The sequence below is a fragment of the Schistocerca americana genome, chromosome 11 (genome assembly GCF_021461395.2).
Source record: "Schistocerca americana isolate TAMUIC-IGC-003095 chromosome 11, iqSchAmer2.1, whole genome shotgun sequence".
In the NCBI taxonomy this organism is placed as follows: domain Eukaryota; kingdom Metazoa; phylum Arthropoda; class Insecta; order Orthoptera; family Acrididae; genus Schistocerca; species Schistocerca americana.
In genome coordinates, this window is record NC_060129.1 from 44,362,337 (window position 1) to 44,383,664 (window position 21,328).

A 21,328-nucleotide genomic window follows, 5' to 3' on the forward strand; every position below is an offset into this window, starting at 1 on the left:
GAAGAGTTTTTAGCAAACAGTACACAGCATGTTGTTATCAATGGAGAGACATCTACAGACATTAAAGTAACCTCTGGCGTGCCACAGGGGAGTGTTATGGGACCATTGCTTTTCACAATATATATAAATGACCTAGTAGATAGTGTCGGAAGTTCCATGCGGCTTTTCGTGGATGATGCTGTAGTATACAGAGAAGTTGCAGCATTAGAAAATTGCAGCGAAATGCAGGAAAATCTGCAGCAGATAGGCACTTGGTGCAGGGAGTGGCAACTGACCCTTAACATAGACAATGTAATGTATTGCGAATACATAGAAAGGATACTTTATTGTATGATAATATGATAGCGAACAAATACTGGTAGCAGTTACTTCTGTAAAATATCTGTGAGTATGTGTACGGAACGATTTGAGGTGGAATGATCGTATAAAATTGATTGTTGGTAAGGCAGGTGCCAGGTTGAGATTCATTGTGAGAATCCTTAGAAAATGTAGTCCATCAACAAAGGAGGTGGCTTACAAAACACTCGTTCGACCTATACTTGAGTATTGCTCGTCAGTGTGGGATCTGTACCACGTCGGGTTGACAGACGAGATAGAGAAGATCTAAAGAAGAGCGGCACGTTTCGTCACAGGGTTGTTTGGTAATCGTGATAGCGTTACAGAGATGTTTAGCAAACTCGAGTGGCAGATTCTGCTAGAGAGGCGCTCTGCATCGCGGTGTAGCTTGCTGTCCAGGTTTCGAGAGGGTGCGTTTCTGGATGAGGTATCGAATATATTGCTTCCCCCTACTTATACCTCCCGAGGAGATCACGAATGTAAAATTAGAGAGATTCGAGCGCACACTTAGGCTTTCCAGCAGTCGTTCTTCCCGCGAACCGTACGCGACTGGAACAGGAAAGGGAGGTAATGACAGTGGCACGTAAAGTGCCCTCCGCCACACACCGTTGGGTGGCTTGCGGAGTATAAATGTATATGTAGATGTTGATGTAGATGCTTGCGACCGGACTGGAGGTGGTGGTGGTGGTGGTGGTGGTAGTGGTGGTGGTGGGAGGACATGCGGGGTAGGTCTCACATCTAGGTCTATTGCAGGAATACGAAGCACGAAGCAAGTGGTTGTGTGTTGACGGACGAGAATATTACATAGGTTCGTTGGGTGGGAAAGTACCACTTTGGAGGGGTGGGAAGGGGAGTGGGTAGGACATTCCTCATTTCAGGGCACAAAAAGAGGTATTTGAAGCTGTGCCAGAGAATGTGATTCAGTTGCCCCAGTCCTGGATGACACTGAGTCACAAGGGGGAATGCTCCTCTGTGGCCAGATGGTGAGTCGGTGGGAAGTGTTGGGGGACTGGAAAGATAAAGCATGGGAGATCTGTTTTTTTTTTTTTTTTTACGAGGTTGGGAGTATCGTAAGTCTGTCAGGGCCGTAATGAGACCCTAAGTATATTTTGAGAGTGACTGCTTGTCACTACAGATGTAACAGGCTCAGGTGGCTAGGCTGTGTGGAAGAGACTTGTTGGTGTGGCATGTGTCAGAAGTGGAGGTATTGCTGGTGGTTGTTAGGTTTGATATGGACACAGGTACTGATGTAGCCTCCTTTGAGGTGGAGGTCAACGTTGAGGGGGGTAGCTGGTTGTGTGGAGTAGGACCAGGTGAAGTGATCGGGGGAGAAGGCGTCGAGGTTCTGGAGGATGTGGATAGGGTGTCCTAACGCTCGATCTAGATCGTGAAGATGTCGTCAGTGAATCGGAACCAGCTGAGCGTTTCAGGATTCTGGGTATTCGAAGAGGATTCCTCTAATTGGCCCACGAACAGATTGCCATAGGTTGGTGTTGTGCAGGTGCCTATAGGTGTACCTCGGATTTGTGTGTAGGTTATGACTTCAAAGGAGAAGTAATTGTGTGTGAGGATGTAGTTTGTCTTTGTGACTAGGAAGTAGGGTGTAGCTCTGGGATCAGTCGGGAAAGGTAGTGTTCACTACTGGTAAAGTGACGGACATTATGGACGTTGGTATAAAAGGAGGTGGCACCAGCAGTGATGAGCAGGGCACCGTATGGTAAAGGAACAGGAACTGGGGAGACTTGGAGGAGGAAGTGATTGGTATCTTTTATGTGTGTGGTGTGTGTGTGTGTGTGTGTGTGTGTGTGTGTGTGTGTGTGTGTGTGTTTTGTTTATTTCCGACAAAGGCCTTGTTGGCCGAAAGTTCATTTACTGTCAGTCTCTTTATTGTATGTATGTGCAACTCAGCATCTCTGCTATATGGTGAGTAGCAACTATCCTTTTCGTTATATTGTTACATTCCATCCGTGATTTTCCATTGTTTAATTGACTTTTTGATATTGTTCAGGGTAAAAACAAATTGGAAGATTTCATAAAGTAATACTTTCTGCTAAAATTCTTCTCCCTTTTCTCCTCCTTCGGGCTTATCAAAGTAGCACAGTGGCAAATCGTATCTGCAAATTGTGGAGTGAGCAAGTGAGTCCGTACTATCACAAAGAACTTCTGCAGCCTATTTCACAAGAACCAGCAGACCCTGAAATGAATCTCACCTGTGATTTCCTGTTTCCACTCGTTGGGTCGTTGGGATGGGAAATGCTGACCAGTTCAAACATACCGATATTTTAATTCTGAATAACTAGTATTTGTTTCGCCTTGGTTATAACAGATGTTTTATTTTTTACAAATAACAGATTAAAAAAACCAAAGTATCGGTTAGCCATAACAAAAATGCTTTTAAATGAACCTTTTTAAAAATGTAATACTTTTTTCTGTAAAACTACCAAATTCAGCACTGCTTTGCAATCTCTAAATATGTATGGAAATTGGATATAGTCTTAATATCCTTGTCTCTTTCCCCTCCCCCCCCTCTCTTTGTCCATCTCCTCCTTGCTGTCTGCCCCCCCCCCCCCCCCCCCCCCGCCCCCAAAATCTCTGTCCATCTTCTCCCTCACTCCCCCTTTGCTCCCTGTACATCTCCAACAATACATCCTCCAATATACCAGTGACCAATGCATCTGCGATATAATCAACTGTTGGATCGTATCTGAAAGCCAAACATTAAATTTGAATTGTCTGTTTCTACATCTGTATCTGTATCTATGCTCTGCAAACCACTGTGAAGCTCCTGGCAGAGGGTATGTCCCATTGTACCAATAAAGGTTTCTTCCCATTCCATTGATGTATGAAACGTGGGAAGAATGATCGTTTTATGGGTAACATCCAACTGAGCGAGTCAGACTCGACCGTATCGGCCGTTCCAGAGGCACTCGGGTCTGTCTCTGCTGTCACAGCCCACTAATGCCAAATTTTGCCGCTCTGTCGTAACGGGTACATTCGTCGTATGTCGCACATTGATTTCTGCAGTTGTTTTGTGCGGTGTCACTTGTCTGTTAGCACTGGCAACTGTATGCAGTGCCGCTGCTCTCTGTCGTTAAGTGAAGGCCGTTGGCCACTGTGCTGTCTGTGGTGACAGATATTGCCTGAAATTTTGCATCCTCGACACACTCTTGACATTGTGGATTTCGGAATATCGAATTCCCTTACAGTTTCCAAAATAGAATGTCCGATGCGTCCAGCTCCGATTACCGTTCCGTGTTCAGATTCTGTCAATTGCAATTGTGCGGCCATAATCACATTGGACACCTTTTCACATAAATCATCTGAGTACAAATGACAGCTCCAGCAATGCACTGTCTTTTTATACCTTGTGCATTTTATAGTACTGCCATCTCTATTTGTGCATGTTGCTATCCTATAAATTTGTCACCTCAGTCTATGTGGCAATACTGCGAGAACTTAATGAAATTGTGTAGTACTAATCAAATGGTTATTGCCCTACATGTAATGTGCAGCCACTTATAACTTTGTCCACATTGCAGTTTTCATACAGTTTTGCACAGTTTTACTGAGTTTATGCTCTGTATTTGATAATAACAAATTGTATTTAATTCATAGTTATGTGTAGGTGTTATAAATATTTTTGAGAATTGTCCCAAGAACTTCGTTTCCCATCATTCAGTTCTAATTTGCATTGTCTTTGCTTTCTACGAGGATCTCGTATCTCTGGAATATATGTTACTGTATTCAGGGTGTTCAAAAATTCGGTGCTCGAACTGAGAGATATTATAAGACACAACATATATATTACATTCAGCAACAAAGTGCATATAGAGTATGGAGTATCCAGGATATCATTGGGTACAATTGAGAATAAAGTGTGTTTTAGTTCTTTATTATTCTGATCAGTGTTACAGTAACGTTCCATATCAGCACTGTTAGCTTCAAAGCCGAACTGGTACTGATATAGCTGGGTGTCCTGTGTGATGGAAAATGTGTGGCACATTCTGTATGTGTGACGACTGTGAAAACTGTTGGAGCTAATTCGTCCTCCAAGCTCATAGGGGAAGAATATATTTCAGCTTCTGTGTAGCCCCAGAGAAAAACGTCTAATGGTGTGGTTGTCTCGCATTGCTCCTCACGTGCAATGCTCCACATTACGTACTGCGAACATCACGCACGCGTCGGAGCGCTACGTGCCGTTACTAGTTCCGTGCAAATTTCAGAATTTGCAACACTGTGTATACCTGACTGAATTTTGTGTAAGAGTGTTTGAATAATGTATTTTTGTCTCTCCTTCTCACAGGTGTACTTATGCGTGCTCAATTTGTTTTTGGCTGCATGTGACATCTGTTAGTTTGGGCACTGAATTTTTGAACTCCCTCTATAAGATCAGTGTGTATACGCCCTGGGACAACCAGGAAATCCGGGAAAAACCCGGGAATTTTTTTAAAAAATGCGGGAGTTTTTCGGAATTCTGGGAATTTTTCATGGTTTTATTTTCAGTTAAATTTTTGTAATTTTGACTTGTAAAAACTGACACTCAAATAAAGAACACTATTGTATCCCATTACTGCAAAATAATATTTCAGCAATAAAACATAAATGAGGGGAAAAACAATATAAAACTTCAGTTGCAAAGGGAATGCACCTTTCACAACAACAAAGCACTGTGCACACACAAGTGTCTGCCAATAGCAAAATACGCCGAAGGCCTTAGGGCAAAGATTATGCAATACCTCGTAACAACAAACTGCTTCTGATGGGCTTGACACCACATCTGTTTACATTAGGTTTGTTCGAGCAGATGCCAGCGCGCTCGTGCACCTGCGCAGTTCAGTTGCATGTGAGCAGTACCTTCTCCCGCTTCTGGCTACTTGAAGCCAGATGCTAACAGGAATTTTTTTTCTGGATCTATCAGGTGAATTAAAATACATTCACATAGTTACAGAAGGCTGAAATATATTGTCAGTTTGTTTCCTGACTTTATTTTATTTCCACATTTTTGGCAGTCAAGCAATAACCACCTTCCAGAACAATGAAGTTATTTTTGTCGGTTTGCTAAAGAAATTTGACTTTTATTAGTCTTTTCCACTGCGGCAGTCAATTTATTTGAAACGAAGACTTTCATTCCACAGTATAGGCTAGTGCCAACTGTTCGCTGAGTTTCCACATTTTTATCTTTTGGCATATTCGGCATTTTGCCATAATAAAAAACCAAATGTGAGATAGTGCAGTTCAGGTGCTCCAAGAAATTTACATCCTGAAAATCACACTGGAAAGCTTAATATGAGGTTGGGACCTACTTCATTGTTAATTTGGTTATACGAATGTGCACTTAAAGCCGAATTATACATTGTAGTATGGTTTACGAAATTCTGAAGCTCTTGGAATATCCTCTGATGTTCTGTTTCTTTTATGATGTAATTTAAGATCTCATAATGCTTTATATGTACGAACATACGGGTTTCCTACACTGTCGTAGCTGCGCACGTGCGGTAACACTTGTTTTCTGGCTCCCTCTGGCAACAACCAAAACGAACCTATTGTCTCAAAGATGTTGGGAAAATATTGCGAATGGTGATTTGAAAAGCATTACTTTCAAAGTAAATTTCATTTTACGAAAGATGAATTATGTTACGTGTGAGAATGTGCAATGAATTTCTTGAATTACAGATTGTTAGTCTCTTGTTTAAAACTTACCACTTCAAAGAATATCAAACCCAGAAGACTTTTCCCATTTGTGTGTCCACTCTACTTAAGTGATGTTGCTAGTGGCTAAGAACACGTGTCCTATGCTCTGAATATCTGCTGCCACGGCTGCGAGACCACGTGACAAGAGCTTTGATTGCCTTACCAAAGGGCATCGCAATCTCTATTTCAATGCTTTGGAAACTTTTGTGCTCTGTTTGGTAGAATTCGAATTTATACTTTCGTAATTACGGAAGTATACAGCGTATATGTTTCTGTACATCAAAGATCTTTCCAGGACCTTTTTGTTTTTGCCGGGTTTAGTTTTCTAAAGTGGTGGCTGGAAGGTCTACACCAGTGTATAAAGCGTTAACCATTCAAAGGATTGATAAGTTATAGAGTTCCGTGGGAGACTGTCACTTAACATGGGAAAAAATATTTTTTTTAACTCGGGGAGGGGGGGGGGGGGGCTCGTATTTGTTTAATCGGGAAACCTGGGAATTTTTTTCCTTCCCCACGTACACACTCTGAAGATGTAATGCAGGAGCAAATTTTCATTAGATGCCACTTTATATTTTCCAAATATTTCGGATTACTTTTGATAATGTACAGTGCGGTTAAATTCTTTGCCATTTTGCAGGTGTTGCACGGCCAGGAGATATGCGGAGTTCGGCTGAAGGTGATGGCCGCAGATCCGCGCACGGACGACCGCCGCAAGAGGCTCAGGGTGGACGACCAGTAGGTGCAGACGGTAAGTGTGGGAGTTGTGGAGCGAGCGGGCTAACACGGGATAAGCTTAGAGGCCGCCGGTGAGGGGCTCGCAGTAGGCGACGACCGGTTAGTGCGCCTGCCGTGGACGGTAAGTGTGGGGAGCTGTCGAGCACAAAACACTTGCATAATATTGGCACGTAATCTGTTCGGGGCTAGATTGGAATGTATACCGCAGAGACAGGTTGGACAGTGAAGGGGAGGCTTGTTTATAGCTATAAGAAGAGCAATAATATCGAAGGAAATTGACGGAGATCCAAAATGTAAATAATTTCGGTGAAGGTCACGGTTAAAGCAGGCTCAGATATGGTAATTGGATGTCTCTGTAGGCCCCCTGGCTCAGCAGCTGGTGTGGCTGAGCACCTGAAGGATAATTTGGAAAATATTTAGAGTAGATTTCCCCATCATGTTATAGTTCTGGGTGGAGATTTTAATTTGCCATATATAGACTGGGAGACTCAAACGTTCATAATGGGTGGCAGGGACAAAGAATCCAGTGAAATTTTTTTAAGTGCTTTATCTGAAAACTACCTTGAGCAGTTAAACAGAGAACCGACTCGTGGCAATAACATATTAGACCTCCTGGTGACAAACAGACCCGAACTATTTGAAACAGTTAACGCAGAACAGGGAATCGGCGATCATAAAGCGGTTACTGCATCGATGATTTCAGCCGTAAATAGAAATATTAAAAAAGGTAGGAAGGTTTTTCTGTTTAGCAAAAGTGACAAAAAGCAGATTTCAGAGTACCTAATTGCTCAAAACAAAAGTTTTGTCTCAAGCACAGATAGTGTTGAGGATCAGTGGACAAAGTTCAAAACCATCGTACAATATGCATTAGATGAGTATGTGCCAAGCAAGATCATAAGAGATGGAAAAGAGCCAGCGTGGTACAACAACCGAGTTAGAAAACTGCTGCGGAAACAAAGGGAACTTCACAGCAAACATAAACATAGCCAACGCCTTGCAGACGAACAAAAATTATGCGAAGCGAAATGTAAAGAGAGGAGGGCCATGCGAGAGGCGTTCAATGAATTCGAAAGTAAAGTTCTATGTACTGACTTGGCAGAAAATCCTAAGAAATTTTGGTCTTACGTCAAAGTGGTAGGTGGATCAAAACAAAATGTCCAGACATTCTGTGACCAAAATGGTACTGAAAGAGAGGACGACAGACTAAAGGCCAAAATACTAAATGTCTTTTTCCAAAGCTGTTTCACAGAGGAAGACTGCACTGTAATTCCTTCTCTAGATTGTCGTACAGATGACAAAATGGTAGATATCGAAATAGACGACAGAGGGATAGAGAAACAATTAAAATTGCTCAAAAGAGGAAAGGCCGCTGGACCTGATGGGGTACCAGTTCGATTTTACGCAGAGTACGCTAAGGAACTTGCCCCCCTTCTTGCAGCAGTGTACCGTAGGTCTCCAGAAGAGCGTAGTGTTCCAAAGGATTGGAAAAGGGCACAGGTCATCCCCATTTTCAAAAAGGGACGTCGAACAGATGTGCAGAACTATAGACCTATGTCTCTAACGTCGATCAGTTGTAGAATTTTGGAACACGTATTGTGTTCCAGTATAATGACTTTTCTGGAGACTAGAAATCTACTCTGTAGGAATCAGCACGGGTTTCGAAAAAGACGATCGTGTGAAACCCAGCTCACGCTATTCGTCCACGATACTCAGAGGGCCATAGACACGGGTTCCCAAGTAGATGCCGTGTTTCTCGACTTCCGCAAGGCGTTCGATACAGTTCCCCACACTCGTTTAATGAACAAAGTAAGAGCACATGGACTATCAGACCAATTGTGTGATTCGATTGAAGAGTTCGTAGATAACAGAGTGCAACATGTCATTCTCAATGGAGAGAAGTCTTCCGAAGTAAGAGTGATTTCAGGGGTGCCGCAGGGGAGTGTCATAGGACTGTTGGTATTCACAATATATATAAATGACCTTGTGGATAACATTGGACGTTCACTGAGGCTTTTAGCGGACGATGCTGTAGTATATCGAGAGGTTGTAACAATGGAAAATTGTACTGAAATGCAGGAGGATCTGCAGCGAATTGACGCATGGTGCAGGGAATGGCAATTGAATCTCAATGTAGACAAGTGTAATGTGCTGCGAATACATAGAAAGAAAGATCCCTTATCATTTAGCTACAATATAGCAGGTCAGCAACTGGAAGCAGTTAATTCCATAAATTATCTGGGAGTACGCATTAGGAGTTATTTAAAATGGAATGATCATATAAAGTTAATCGTCGGTAAAGCAGATGCCAGACTGAGATTCATTGGAATAATCCTAAGGAAATCCAATCCGAAAACAAAGGAAGTAGGTTACAGTGCGCTTGTTCGCCCGCTGCTTGAATACTGCTCAGCAGTGTGGGATCCGTACTAGATGGGGTTGATAGAAGAGAGAGAGAAGATCCAACGGAGAGCAGCGCGCTTCGTTACAGGATCATTTAGTAAACGCGAAAGCGTTACGGAGATGATAGATAAACTACAGTGGAAGACTCTGCAGGAGAGACGCTCAGTAGCTCGGTACGGGCTTCCGTTGAAGTTTCGAGAACATACCTTCACCGAGGAGTCGAGCAGTATATTGCTCCCTCCTACGTATATCTCGCGAAGAGACCGTGAGGATAAAATCAGAGAGATTAGATCCCACACAGAGGCATACCGACAATCCTTCTTTCCATGAACAATAAGAGACTGGAATAGGTGGGAGAACCTACAGAGGTACTCAAGGTACCCTCCGCCACACAAAGTCAGGTGGTTTGCGGAGTATGGATGTAGATCTGGATGTAGATGTAGAGTATCGGGCTGTAGATCACTCACCTGATGCAGACTGTGGTGGCACAGTAGAAGTCAGATACGACAGCCTCACAGTCCGAGAAAGTTTTTTGTCCTTCCTTAGTCCCATCGGACTGGCCTTGGAAATTTCAAAGTGTGCAAGAGAGACTAGTCATCATCTCGGAACAGTGTCTGTGAGCCACTGACTGAAGTTGTGCTCTTCCGTCGGAAGACTCATTTTTCTGCTGCCCTCGAAGCTAGTCTCTCCTGTGCTGGCCTCTTCATCTCTAAATAGTGGCCGCACGTGGGCAGATTTCTGTGACAGGCCAGTTCCGCATATATTTTCGACAGGACCAGCCTGCCAATCTCACGCCTGTCGTTTTCCGCAGACTTGCGGATGCCGCTGTCGAATCTTGCCTCTCTGATCAGCCCGGAGGCTCGGTACCGTAGAGGTGGTGTAAATGAGCAGATTTTTGTTGTTTATTCGTGGGTCTACAACTGCAGTACATGCTCAGCAAGCCAGTGGCCACAGGAGACAGATTTCAGAAGTTGTGACGGTGTCTCACTGAGGGTACAATATATAGTGTGATTTTTTTAGATGTTATTTTATTGTAGTATGTATTTGGGTTTTGAAACGGGTTTGTTTCAAAGATGATAAGCTATTACGGATGACTGTAGGGAGAAAATTGTGGCATTTGCTGGCGATTTGTGCATTATATACTTGTATATTTCTTGAAAGAAAAACTGGACATCATGGTTCCAAAAATGGATTGCTGAAAGGCTTTATTCCAGACATATGGATCTGCTTCAGAATAGTGAAGGTTTGATATGCTAGGAGGAGAGCATTCTTTATCCTTCGTACATACAGTATTCCATAATAATTGTAAAATAGTGGATGTAACAAACTTATCAGTAGTACAATACTGAACCTACTCTACTAGGTGCAAATTTTTATTCACACTCACGAAAGCGTTGGTTTATGTAGTTCTTCACCCCCAACCCTTTTCCACTTCTTTCAAGAAACGTGCCCTTTCCTGAGCTCTTTTCTGAAATTATCAAAGGTATTTTAAATCAATCTTTGAAACTGCAAGAAAAATGTGTATTTGAGTCAACAGGTGCACTTCATGTACCGAAGTAAAACAGTCAGTGGTCTGTAATGAAATACCTTTACAGTTTGGATTGGTTTGGTTTCTATATCTAAAACTGTTAGTTGCAAAAACATATTTATATGTCTCGAAGTACTTTGTTGCTCACATCAGGAAACATTATCTGCTTTGTATACTGCAGTAACTGATGTCGAATGTGACATCTTTTGCATCAAGAAATGTCTAGTTCTGCAAAGCAATGTGCCATTAGGTGGAGAATGACAGTGCCAAGTGAGGGAACACCTGAAAAAAATGCCAGCAGACAGCTTTTCCTGGTGTTAGCAAAAGTCAGACATAAAATTCCTTAAGCAAAATCAACGAATTTTGAATCGTGTTGTTGTTGGTAGTATGGGGAGAGACAGAAGCTGAAGCAAAGAAGAAACTTAATGATTGGAACAACACATTCAAAAATTTCAAACTAAAAAGAAGTAAAACAGTCAGTAGAAATGACCCATCAACAGGCAGGAACAACCTCAAATATATTTCTAGGAGTAGTCAAAGTAGAATCTGTTTCACGTTTCAAGTACCTAGGAAGCACGATCTCGAAAGACGACACCATTAAACAGGAAATACTCGGCAGGACAGAGAAAGCGTACGATTTTTACAGTCGGGTCAGAAATCTATTTTGGGATGATAAAATGCCACGAGAAGCAAAAGTGACCGTGTACCACACCTATTTTGTACCAGTCCTAACATACGGTTTAGAAAATGTACCCTACTAAACAAAGACGTCAGCAGAATTCGGGCATCAGAAATGAGATTTGTTAGAATTACAAATTGAACAACTAGAAAGGACAAAATCGGGAATTAGGTGAACAGAAAAGTATCTGGTGTATTGAGGTTCCTGTTACCCGTGTCTTAAAGAAACACAGCCTTCAGTAGTATGGGCACATTTGAGAATGAACAGCCAAAGACCTGCAGAAAAGATATTTGAAACTGAGCCTATTGGGAAGAAGACCATGGGCAAGACCAAGTAAATGCTGGATAGATACTGTAAGGTCAGATGTCGAGGGGGGGGGGGGGGGGGGGATACATATGGGAAGCTGCCCTGGAACAGAAGATCTATGAAGACAGAACGAGATGGCGAGCACTTGTACACCACAGCTGGGAAACTGTAGTTGGAAAATGATGATGATGATGTATCTAAGAAGCAAGCCAGACTATAAAAATGTTTCACTACAGACTGCTGAGTGTGTTTGTTTTATTTCAATAAAACAAAATGTGTTTGGTGTTTCTTTTTGCAAGGATGGATTTAAAATATGTTCTATAATTATAAAACCACTATAGAACATATGGTTATAAAAACAAAGATTTTCTTTTCTGAAACTATATTTAAAATTTTTAGCTTAGATGTTATAGTACTTTGGGCCACAAAAGAAATACTGTCTAGAAGTGTTTCAACCATTTCTTCACGCACTCTATTTTTTACATTCTTTTCACGTAATTTTCATTTGTCGCTTTCTACAAACGAGGTATTTCTTGGCACCGTAGTGTAAATTTTTTGATCTGGCCATTGGTCCACTCCTTCAATATACCTGTAGCAGCTTAAACTTGCAGTCTCCTGAAAGCCACAGGAAAATTCAGACTTTCTGAGTGTGACCCAGCACAGAAATCTGCTCGTGTGTGCCCAGCTGACGGAACAGGATCACCCGTTTCAAGAACTGCAAGTAATATAGCCTGTAGGTTGTGACCACAGTAATGTGCAACTGGGGTCTGCAGGTTTTGCAGGATCAGTCAGAAATATCGTTGGCCTATACCTAAAATCTGTTGTACCTGCCAATTGTGTTCAGTTCTTATTTGCCTTCTACAGTTTGTACTTCACATCCCCCTCCCCCCTCCCCCTCCTGTGTGTGCTAGTCTCCCCCCTCCCCACACACAGTGTCTTCTTCTTCCCTTCCCCTCCCTCCCTCCGTTATCAAACTATTAAGTGATGCCTTATAATGTAGCCATGTTTTTGTTAAGATGTGCCGTAATGTTCTTCTCTGATTCGATTGAGTACCTTTTCATTAAGTATTTGATCTGCCATTCTAATGATCAGCATTCTTCCGTAACATCACATTTCAGGTGCTTCTATTCCCTTCTCGTGAACTGCATATCGCCCACATTTCTCTTCTGTAAAAGGCTACACTAAAGACAGATACTTTCAGAAAAGGCATTGTAGCAATTAAACTTAAATTGTTCTTTTCCTAATTTTATTTCTTCTCCCAGAACTCAAATCCTCTTTCCATATTTCTCATTCATTTCTTTTAATGCTTCCCCAGTGTACAGGTTAAATAAGATGGGGCATAGGATGCAAACTAGTCTCACTCATTTATCAATTTTTGCTTCTCTTTCATTCCCTTTAACTCTTATAGCTGCAGTCTGGTTTTGTACAAGTTGTAGAGACTTCGTATGTTCCTACATTTCTTTGGAAATCAAACTTATCTTTCCCAATGTCAGCTTCTACCAGTCTTTCCACTCTTTTGTGAGTAACAAGACTCGAGACCTCGATTCCATTTGTCTGACGAGAAGACCTCTGTCTGAGGAGATGTGACTGACTTAGTCCTCTTCAAGTTTCTTTATAGCTGGATTATTTGAAGATCAGAGCATAAAAATTTTGTGCTCTTTAATGGAGCTGAGTGCAGAGCATTCAAGCCTTGTGTCTAGTGATAATTGAACGAGTTACGTTGTAATGACCATGACTTTTTTGAACTTTTTATAGAATTTGTCATAATTTTCTAATAAAAGCAGTCTCTCTTATTTGCAATCCCTAATCGTATGTGAATATTGGTAAAAAATTACAGTTTAATGCAAAAATCGAAAAGCGTGCTGAAGGAGATGAAATACTTCTTTTTATTTGTAAGGATGATGAATAAATACAAACGTACTATTAAAATCAAATATTCCATTTGTGATAACTGTTAATATAGAAGCAAATTCTACCTGAAAATGTGAAAATGCAAATTTACACAATAAATGCTCGATAAGCTATTTTATCGTAAATATATTGAAGCCGCTTTATTTTTTACATGTAAATATCAAAAAGTAACCAATTTTGATTACTGGTATTGCACAACATCTGGCGAAGCCCAATTTGGAGAGAAATTCTGCATAAGAATGCATTTGCAAAATAAAGAACATACCTATGCACGACTGCAATGAGATCGGTTAACTTATAAGTTACGCTCTGGCCCCACCTTAGTGGATGGTTGAGTGGTCTCTGTAAGATACGTGCCACGTATGGGAATGCAGGACTCGATAGTGGGACTTAGCATCTAAGGACAAAGAAAGTGAGCATTTATCTTTCAGCTGAAGTTAGAATTATACGAAATTGCAGACACTATAACATAGCAGTTTGAGATGCAAGTGTTTCAAGCTACAGTTGCATAAAATACTGGAGGATATTGGGCCTGAACTACCTTCATTAAGACACCACCAACCTCAGCGCAAGCAGTTGGACAGTAGCCATTACCAAATGCTGTGTGCAGTCCTCGGTGCTTTGCATTTTGTGCAGCTTGTTACTGTCTTTTCTCATTTTGAAATGAATGTAAAAAGTAATCCTGATCCATCGTGGCATTCCAAATACGACCCTGACAACACCAGAAGGTATCGGTGATCCGTGTTTCAATTCTACTTTCACAGAAACTCGGAACACAGGTGTAGGCTGGCTGACCTGCGAAAGGGAGGCGGCATTTGTTCGCCACACACCACTACCACTTACAGGGGCATTCAAAGTTTTTGATTCAGTATTGTAGTGGCCAAACTATAGAGACTTTGCTGAGAGTTTCCTGTAAAGTGCGAATAGAATTGACGATGCATGTGAGAGTGCAATTAGAACTGAAAATAACTATCTATAGCGTTGTCAAGTATGCCACATGGCCCGTGAAAGGAGACTGCAATATGCTAATCGGGGTATACGAACTGCATATGTGGTACCGATATTCTGAAGAATTTGTAACTGTTTAACTGGTTGGGAAAAGAAAAATAGTGTCAAGAAACTCCCTAAAGCTCTCTGGTCTCTGGTGAGAAAGTGCTGCTACTTTTCAACAGAAATGAGCATTTGCTGAAAGCTTGAATAGAGCCAAACAACCAATGACTATTTCATTAAAAAAAAACTGTTGAAGCTTTTGTAAAAACAGTCCATGCAAAAAGCTATCTTTGTAACGAACATAAACTACTTATCACCTTTATTGTCATTTTTTCTCCAATAACTGTGTGTGCAAGGTCCCCCCATCCTCTTCCCCAGTTTCATTTTCAGGCACACGGCGAGGGAAACTTTAAAATTTGTCTAACCAGAAAATATATATATATATATATATATATATATATATATATATATATATATATATATGTATATATATATATATATATATATATATATATATATATATACAGACACACACACACACACAAAGATGATGTGACTTACCATACGAAAGCGCTGGCAGATCAATAGAAACACAAACGGACACATACATACACACAAAATTCAAGCTTTCGAACAAACTGTTGCCTCAACAGGAAAGAGGGAAGGAGAGGGAAAGACGAAAGGAAGTGGGTTTTAAGGGAGAGGGTAAGGAGTCATTCCAATCCCAGGAGCGGAAAGACTTACCTTAGGGGGGAAAAGGACGGATATACACTATCGCGCTCGCGCGCGCACACACACACACACACACACACACACACACACACATATATACAGACACAAGCAGACATATTTAAAGGCAAAGAGTTTGGGCAGAGATGTCAGTCGAGGCGGAAGTGCAGAGGCAAAGATGTTGTCGAATGACAGGTGAGGTATGAGTGGCGGCAACTTGAAATTAGCGGAGGTTGAGACCTGGTGGATAACAGGAAGAGAGGATATATTTAAGGGCAAGTTCCCATCTCCGGAGTTCTGATAGGTTGGTGTAGTGGGAAGTATCCAGATAACCTGGACGGTGTAACATTGTGCCAAGATGTGCTGGCCGTGCACCAAGGCATGTTTAGCTACAGGGTGAACCTCATTAATGCCTTGGTGCACGGCCAGCACATCTTGGCACAATGTTACACCGTCCAGGTTATCTGGATACTTCCCACTACACCAACCTATCCGAACTCCGGAGATGGGAACTTGCTCTTCAATATATCCTCTCTTCCTGTTATCCATCAGGCCTCAACCTCCGCTAATTTCAAGTTGCCGCCACCCATACCTCACCTGTCATTCGACAACATCTTTGCCTCTGCACTTCCGCCTCGACTGACATCTCTGCCCAAACTCTTTGCCTTTAAACATGTCTGCTTGTGTCTGTATATGTATGTGTATGGATGTGTGTGTGTGTGTGTGTGTGTGTGTGTGTGTGTGTGTGTGTGTGTGTGTGTGTGTGCGTGTGCGTGCGTGTGCGCGCGAGTGTATACCTGTCCTGGCCGTGCACCAAGGCATGTTTAGCTACAGGGTGATCCTCATTACAATGAGTCTTAGACTAAAAGCTTAACACGATGAGGCAAGTATTACACTTACAATCTGTGTGTTTGTCTTGAGGCTGTGTGACTTACAGCATGTAAATATGTAGCCTAAATTGATACAGTATTTTTGAATGAGAGCACTTAGTAACTTCCAATGAACGTTACACACAACATCTAACTTTTATAAAAAAACGATAATCATGAAAGGAAAAAATTTATCGCTTAAAATATTTTTGTTGTTCGTGCAGTCAAACTTCAGCATCAGATGTGACATTTTAATTTTATTTCATTACTACTGACATTTTTCATCATAGCTTGCAGGCAGTATCCACATGTCAAAATTGTTATTTTTACAACACATAGTTGAGGGGATACAACATTATAAACATAGAGATATGTGAAAAACAAAACCTAGTTTAGCTTCCACTCTCACAGGCATACGTTCAATCAGGTGCCGGAAGGTTTCTTGGGCAATGGCAGCCCATTCTACACGTAGTGCTGCACTGAGGAGAGGTATCAATGTCAGTCAGTGAGGCCTGGCACAAAGTCGGTGCTCCAAAACATCTCGAAGCTATTCTACGGTCAGGACTCTGTGCAGGCCAATCCATTACAGGGATGTTATTGTGGTGTAACCACTCCGCCACAGGCCGTGCATTATGAACTGGTGCTCGACTGTGTTGAAAGACGCTGTTGCTCTTCAACAGTGTGAAGCAAGAATGTGCTTAAAACATCAGTGTAGGCCTGTGCTGTGATAGTGCCATGCAACACAACAAGGGGTGCAAGCTCCCTCCATTAAAAACACAACCTCAACATAACACCACCGCCTCCAAATTTTGCTGTCGGCACTACACAGGCTGGAAGATGACGTTCACCGGGCATTCGCCATACCCACACCCGGCCATCACATCGCCACGTTGTGTACCGTGATTCGTCACTCCACACAATGTTCAGTCGTCCAGTGTTTATGCTCCTTACACAGAGTGAGGCGTCGTTTGGCATTTACAGGCTCGATGTACGGTTTATGGGCAGCCGCTCGACTGTGAAATCCGAGTTTTCTCACCTCCCGCCTAACTGTCATAGTACATGCAGTGGATCCTGATGTAGTCTGGAGTTCCTGTGTTACGGTCTGGATACATTACGACCCTCTTCAACTGTTGGGGTCTGTCAGTCAACAGACGAGGTTGGCCTGTACGCTTTTGTGCTGTACATGTCCCTTCATGTTTCCACTTCACTATCACGTCAGAAACAGTGGACCTAGGGATGTTTAGGAGTGTTGAAATCTCACATACAGACGTGTTACACAAGTGGCACCCAATCACCTGACCGTGTTCGAAGTCTGTGAGTTCCGCGGAGCACCCCATTCTGCTCTCTCGTGATGCCCTAAGAGTACTGAGGTTGCTGATACAAAGTACCTGACAGTAGGTGGCAGCGCAATGTACCTGATATGAAAAATGTATGTTTTTTAGGGTGTCCGGATACTTTCGATCACATAGTGTACCTAGACTACATTTATCTTATGTTTTGTAATGAGAGCACTTAGTGACTTCCAGCAAACTTCAAGCATAATTTCAGACCTTTCCTAAATCTCGTCTTGCATACACACTTAAAGTCAAATATTTAACACATTAACTCATTGGCAATCAGTCGTTTAAAACTGTTTTGCGCATGGGAGTTCGATTCTGTAAAGAATTGGGAGGTTTAATGGTTTTATGTAACATGAAGGTTTAATGGTTTTAATGTAACATGAAGGTTTAATGGTTTTAAGCTTTAAGATGAAAATGATATTTTTATTGAAAATTATTATTTAATATTTTTAATTTACATCTGAGTTTCACAGTAAACACAGTGTACAGAAATCTTCAGATGATTTTTTTGGAAGTACTGTCGTGAAAATAAATGTCTGCGCACTAACCTCAAAATTGTACAAGTATGAAGAGAGTTTAAGAGACTTGAGAGTTCGCTACCACAGCCTGTTTGACAGTAGTGAATAGCCATCCTAGTGAGGTGTGTTGTTGTCAGCTTCTTGTCGTTTCGGAGGTGACCAGCAGGTGTTGTGTTGGAACGGTGTCGAGTGCCAACTGAGATCCTCGTACGGTCTTATTGGTAGTAATTTGTCAGGGACAGGTTGGTTTTCACCTTTTAGGGTGGTGGTAATTGTGTGTGAATTTAATTGTAATCCAGTTAATAGATATTGTTTCCAGGTTGAATCACTGAACTCAGAATCTTGCCTTTCACTGGCTGGGAGAGAGGCAGTTGCGGAAGTAAAGCTGTGAGGGCGGGACACAGTTCGTGCCCGGTTAGCTCAGCCAGTAAGAATGTTGCCAAAGAAAGATCAGTTTCTGAGTAGTTATCCCAGTTTGGCACACAGTTTCATCCTGCTAGGAAGTTTCAGCAAGTCTCGTGTTCTCGAGTCTGTGACACCTTTACAATGCTAGAATTTTTGCTGCTGAAAATTGGCTTCTGGTGACAATATTTAGCTATATTTGTCGTGTAAGTATAGTATGGGTGCTGTGTTTTGGATATTTCTCTGGGAACTGTTTCCATCTCACCCACCTTGCATGTTTATTTTGTGCATAGAGTGTGTGTGTGTGTGTGTGTGTGTGTGTGTGTGTGTGTGTGTTGGTGTCCCTTTGTTTTCTGCATGCTTTTTAGATTTTGTTTTATAGTTGTTTCTGATAACAGTGAACCTTGTTTTTGTGCTTTTTTGTTTTTATGCTTTTTTGTGCTTTGTTTGTATTTATGAACTTGAAAAAAGTAGACTTTTTGACTGGTTTTGGGGCAGGGTGCAACCTGAGAGAATTACTGCCACTCCACATGCATTACTGAAACTTACTGTTTTATTTCTCTCTTTCTCTGCAGTGTTGACGCTCCACACAAAAAAAAACACAAGTACAGTAAAATCAACAAAACACTTTTTCACGGAAACCACTTGACTGGTGACGACGGTGTGGAACGGGAGGTCACTCGCAACCACAAACAGAAAACTCCGAACGAGACTTGACGTCACCTGTGTGCCACTGACGGACCGGCGGTACCAACTTAACAACTACTGAGACGAGAGGTACCAACTGTTACACGACGACAAGAAACTCGTTGCTGGACGTTGCAGGTGGTTCCGTTCCTTGACGTAGTTCCCTAGTTACGTAAAATCTGACTTTTGGACTGCAGGCTGTTTAATGCTACTTCCATTTCTTCCACTTCTCGTGAAGTATCCCTGATACTAACAGGAAGTGTGTGTGCGTGCAAATGAGAGAGATTGTGTTAGTGAGAGATGATGTGCAATACTTACTATACAGACCGTGCTATTGAGCTTGGCACATTAAGATGGGGAATTTTTTTTAATAAATTTTTCCTATTACTTGGAATGAGGAGAGACAACTGCACAGAAAATTGATGCTTTGTGAATGTTAAAAATACTTCCATAAAATCTTGTACATGCTGCCTCTACAAATTTCTAGATATATAAAATTATACTATAAACACGGATTCCTTTAGTTCTTCTCTCGACATTGATTTACAGCTGTGAGTCCTCACGGCAGAGAAATGTTGTGACCTCTGCCGTGCTACCGCAGGCTTCACGAGAGCTTTTCGTGTACCGTCTCGATGTCCCGAGCTCGAACTGGCAGCTGCCGAGAATCGAATACTGCTTACCTTGTGCTTCTCTTTCCATCTGTGCAATTTTAGCCCTACTGCTTACCCAAATCTATAGTGTGTCTGCACTACCCGAGAGTACTTAGAGCACAAAGCTTCATCATTTCTTCACATTATTTTTGTTTATCTTTTTGGATCGTGAACAAAATGCCTAGTCTGTGCATGCTGCTTGTTTGCAGTGTCAAAAAATTCCTGACAAAAATCTTTTTTGTTGTCACACTGAGTATTTTCGTTTTTTAATTTTTTCTTCTTTTTTTACTTTTTAATTTCTTATATTTGTGTACGATTTCAAAGAGAAGAGAGCTCTTTTGTGTTGTTATATTTATATGTTTAACAGATGATTGTGTGTGTCCAGCTGGATGGATCATACTGTAAGCTTATTTTGGCTGTTGTAACACAATAATAAAAGTTTGATTTTCTGATCTCTTGTTCTTTCTTTCTTTCTTCTGACTATTTTTTAGCCCCTCGATAGCAACAAATTATGGAACATACATAATTTCTGTCCTCGGTGTTGCTATGACAAGGACTGCATTAGTTCATTGCAGTTATAGGTGTGCAGTTGCCATAGCTGTTGTGGGCACACCCATAGTGTACTGTGCATGTCTCCGACACCGAACTGGGATTGTTGTGTGACTTTGTATGATACTATTTGTTTAAATTTGTACAGAGACTGAAACTGCTCGACTACAGTATTATTGCACTTCTCCATTATCGGAAGCACACAGTGACGGTACAATATACGAGTACAGTAGTGACTGAGAAAATGCGTCGCCCGGTTAATGCTTCTGGGTCAGTTGTATACATCCTGTCGACCCCGATTATGTGCCGACTCGCAATAAGCAGATCGAATTTCCCTCACTTGCAGCTGCAATAATATTGTAGTCAACTAATAGAAAATGTATTTGTCCTGTTTTCTGTATTGTTTATATGTAACAGGAATGGTTATTAACTGTGACTGCTGTGGATGCAAACAGAAATGTCAAAGGAGAGAAAATTACTTGCAGTAGAGGTGTGCAATTAACGTTCAGTTATGGTTATCATATCAGTACGAGGCTCTCCTAGCTTCGAAACAGTGTAATAAAAAGACAATACCTCGGGGTTAATTTGTCTGCCGGTACGGCCATGTATTTGTGAGACGAGTGCTAGATAAATTTGATTGTGTAGGAGTGTACTGCCAGTCCATTTGTTGAATGTAACACATTTGAAGCAGTTTTCAAATGCACATAAGATTGTTGTATCGTAGTTCGCACCATTTGCTTCTGCTCGTACAGGTATCCTAGCTATTTTTAATATTAAAGTAGTCACTGTAGCAATCGATACTACTAGTGTTTATGACTACAATGATTGTATGTTATAATGTTTTCCTAATGATGAACGAGGATCCTAAAGATTGTATCAGGCAGTGAAAACAGAAGAATTTTGTCCCTGTAAAATAATTCAAAGTGTTACAGATTTCCAGCAGAATTTCACTTTTGCGTAGAAGAGTGCTCTTTGGAGTGCTGCCACTGCACGATTTATTAAAACAGAATT

General features: G+C 41.5%; 1 protein-coding gene across 3 annotated transcripts in view; it reads left to right on the forward strand.

The window, feature by feature from the left end:
- The window catches only part of LOC124554146 (RNA-binding protein 45), a 122,330-nt gene that overhangs the window by 98,482 nt on the left and 2,520 nt on the right, over positions 1 to 21,328 (forward strand). For 2 of the 3 annotated variants that reach the window (XM_047128210.1, XM_047128212.1), the window contains exons 10-11: positions 6,665 to 6,775; positions 19,007 to 20,220. In XM_047128210.1, coding sequence (XP_046984166.1) covers positions 6,665 to 6,766 — 102 coding nt within the window. In that variant the 3' untranslated portion in view covers positions 6,767 to 6,775; positions 19,007 to 20,220. Of the gene's footprint in view, positions 1 to 6,664; positions 6,776 to 19,006; positions 20,221 to 21,328 lie in introns of those variants that run through there. The other variant, XM_047128211.1, reaches the window with a different exon arrangement.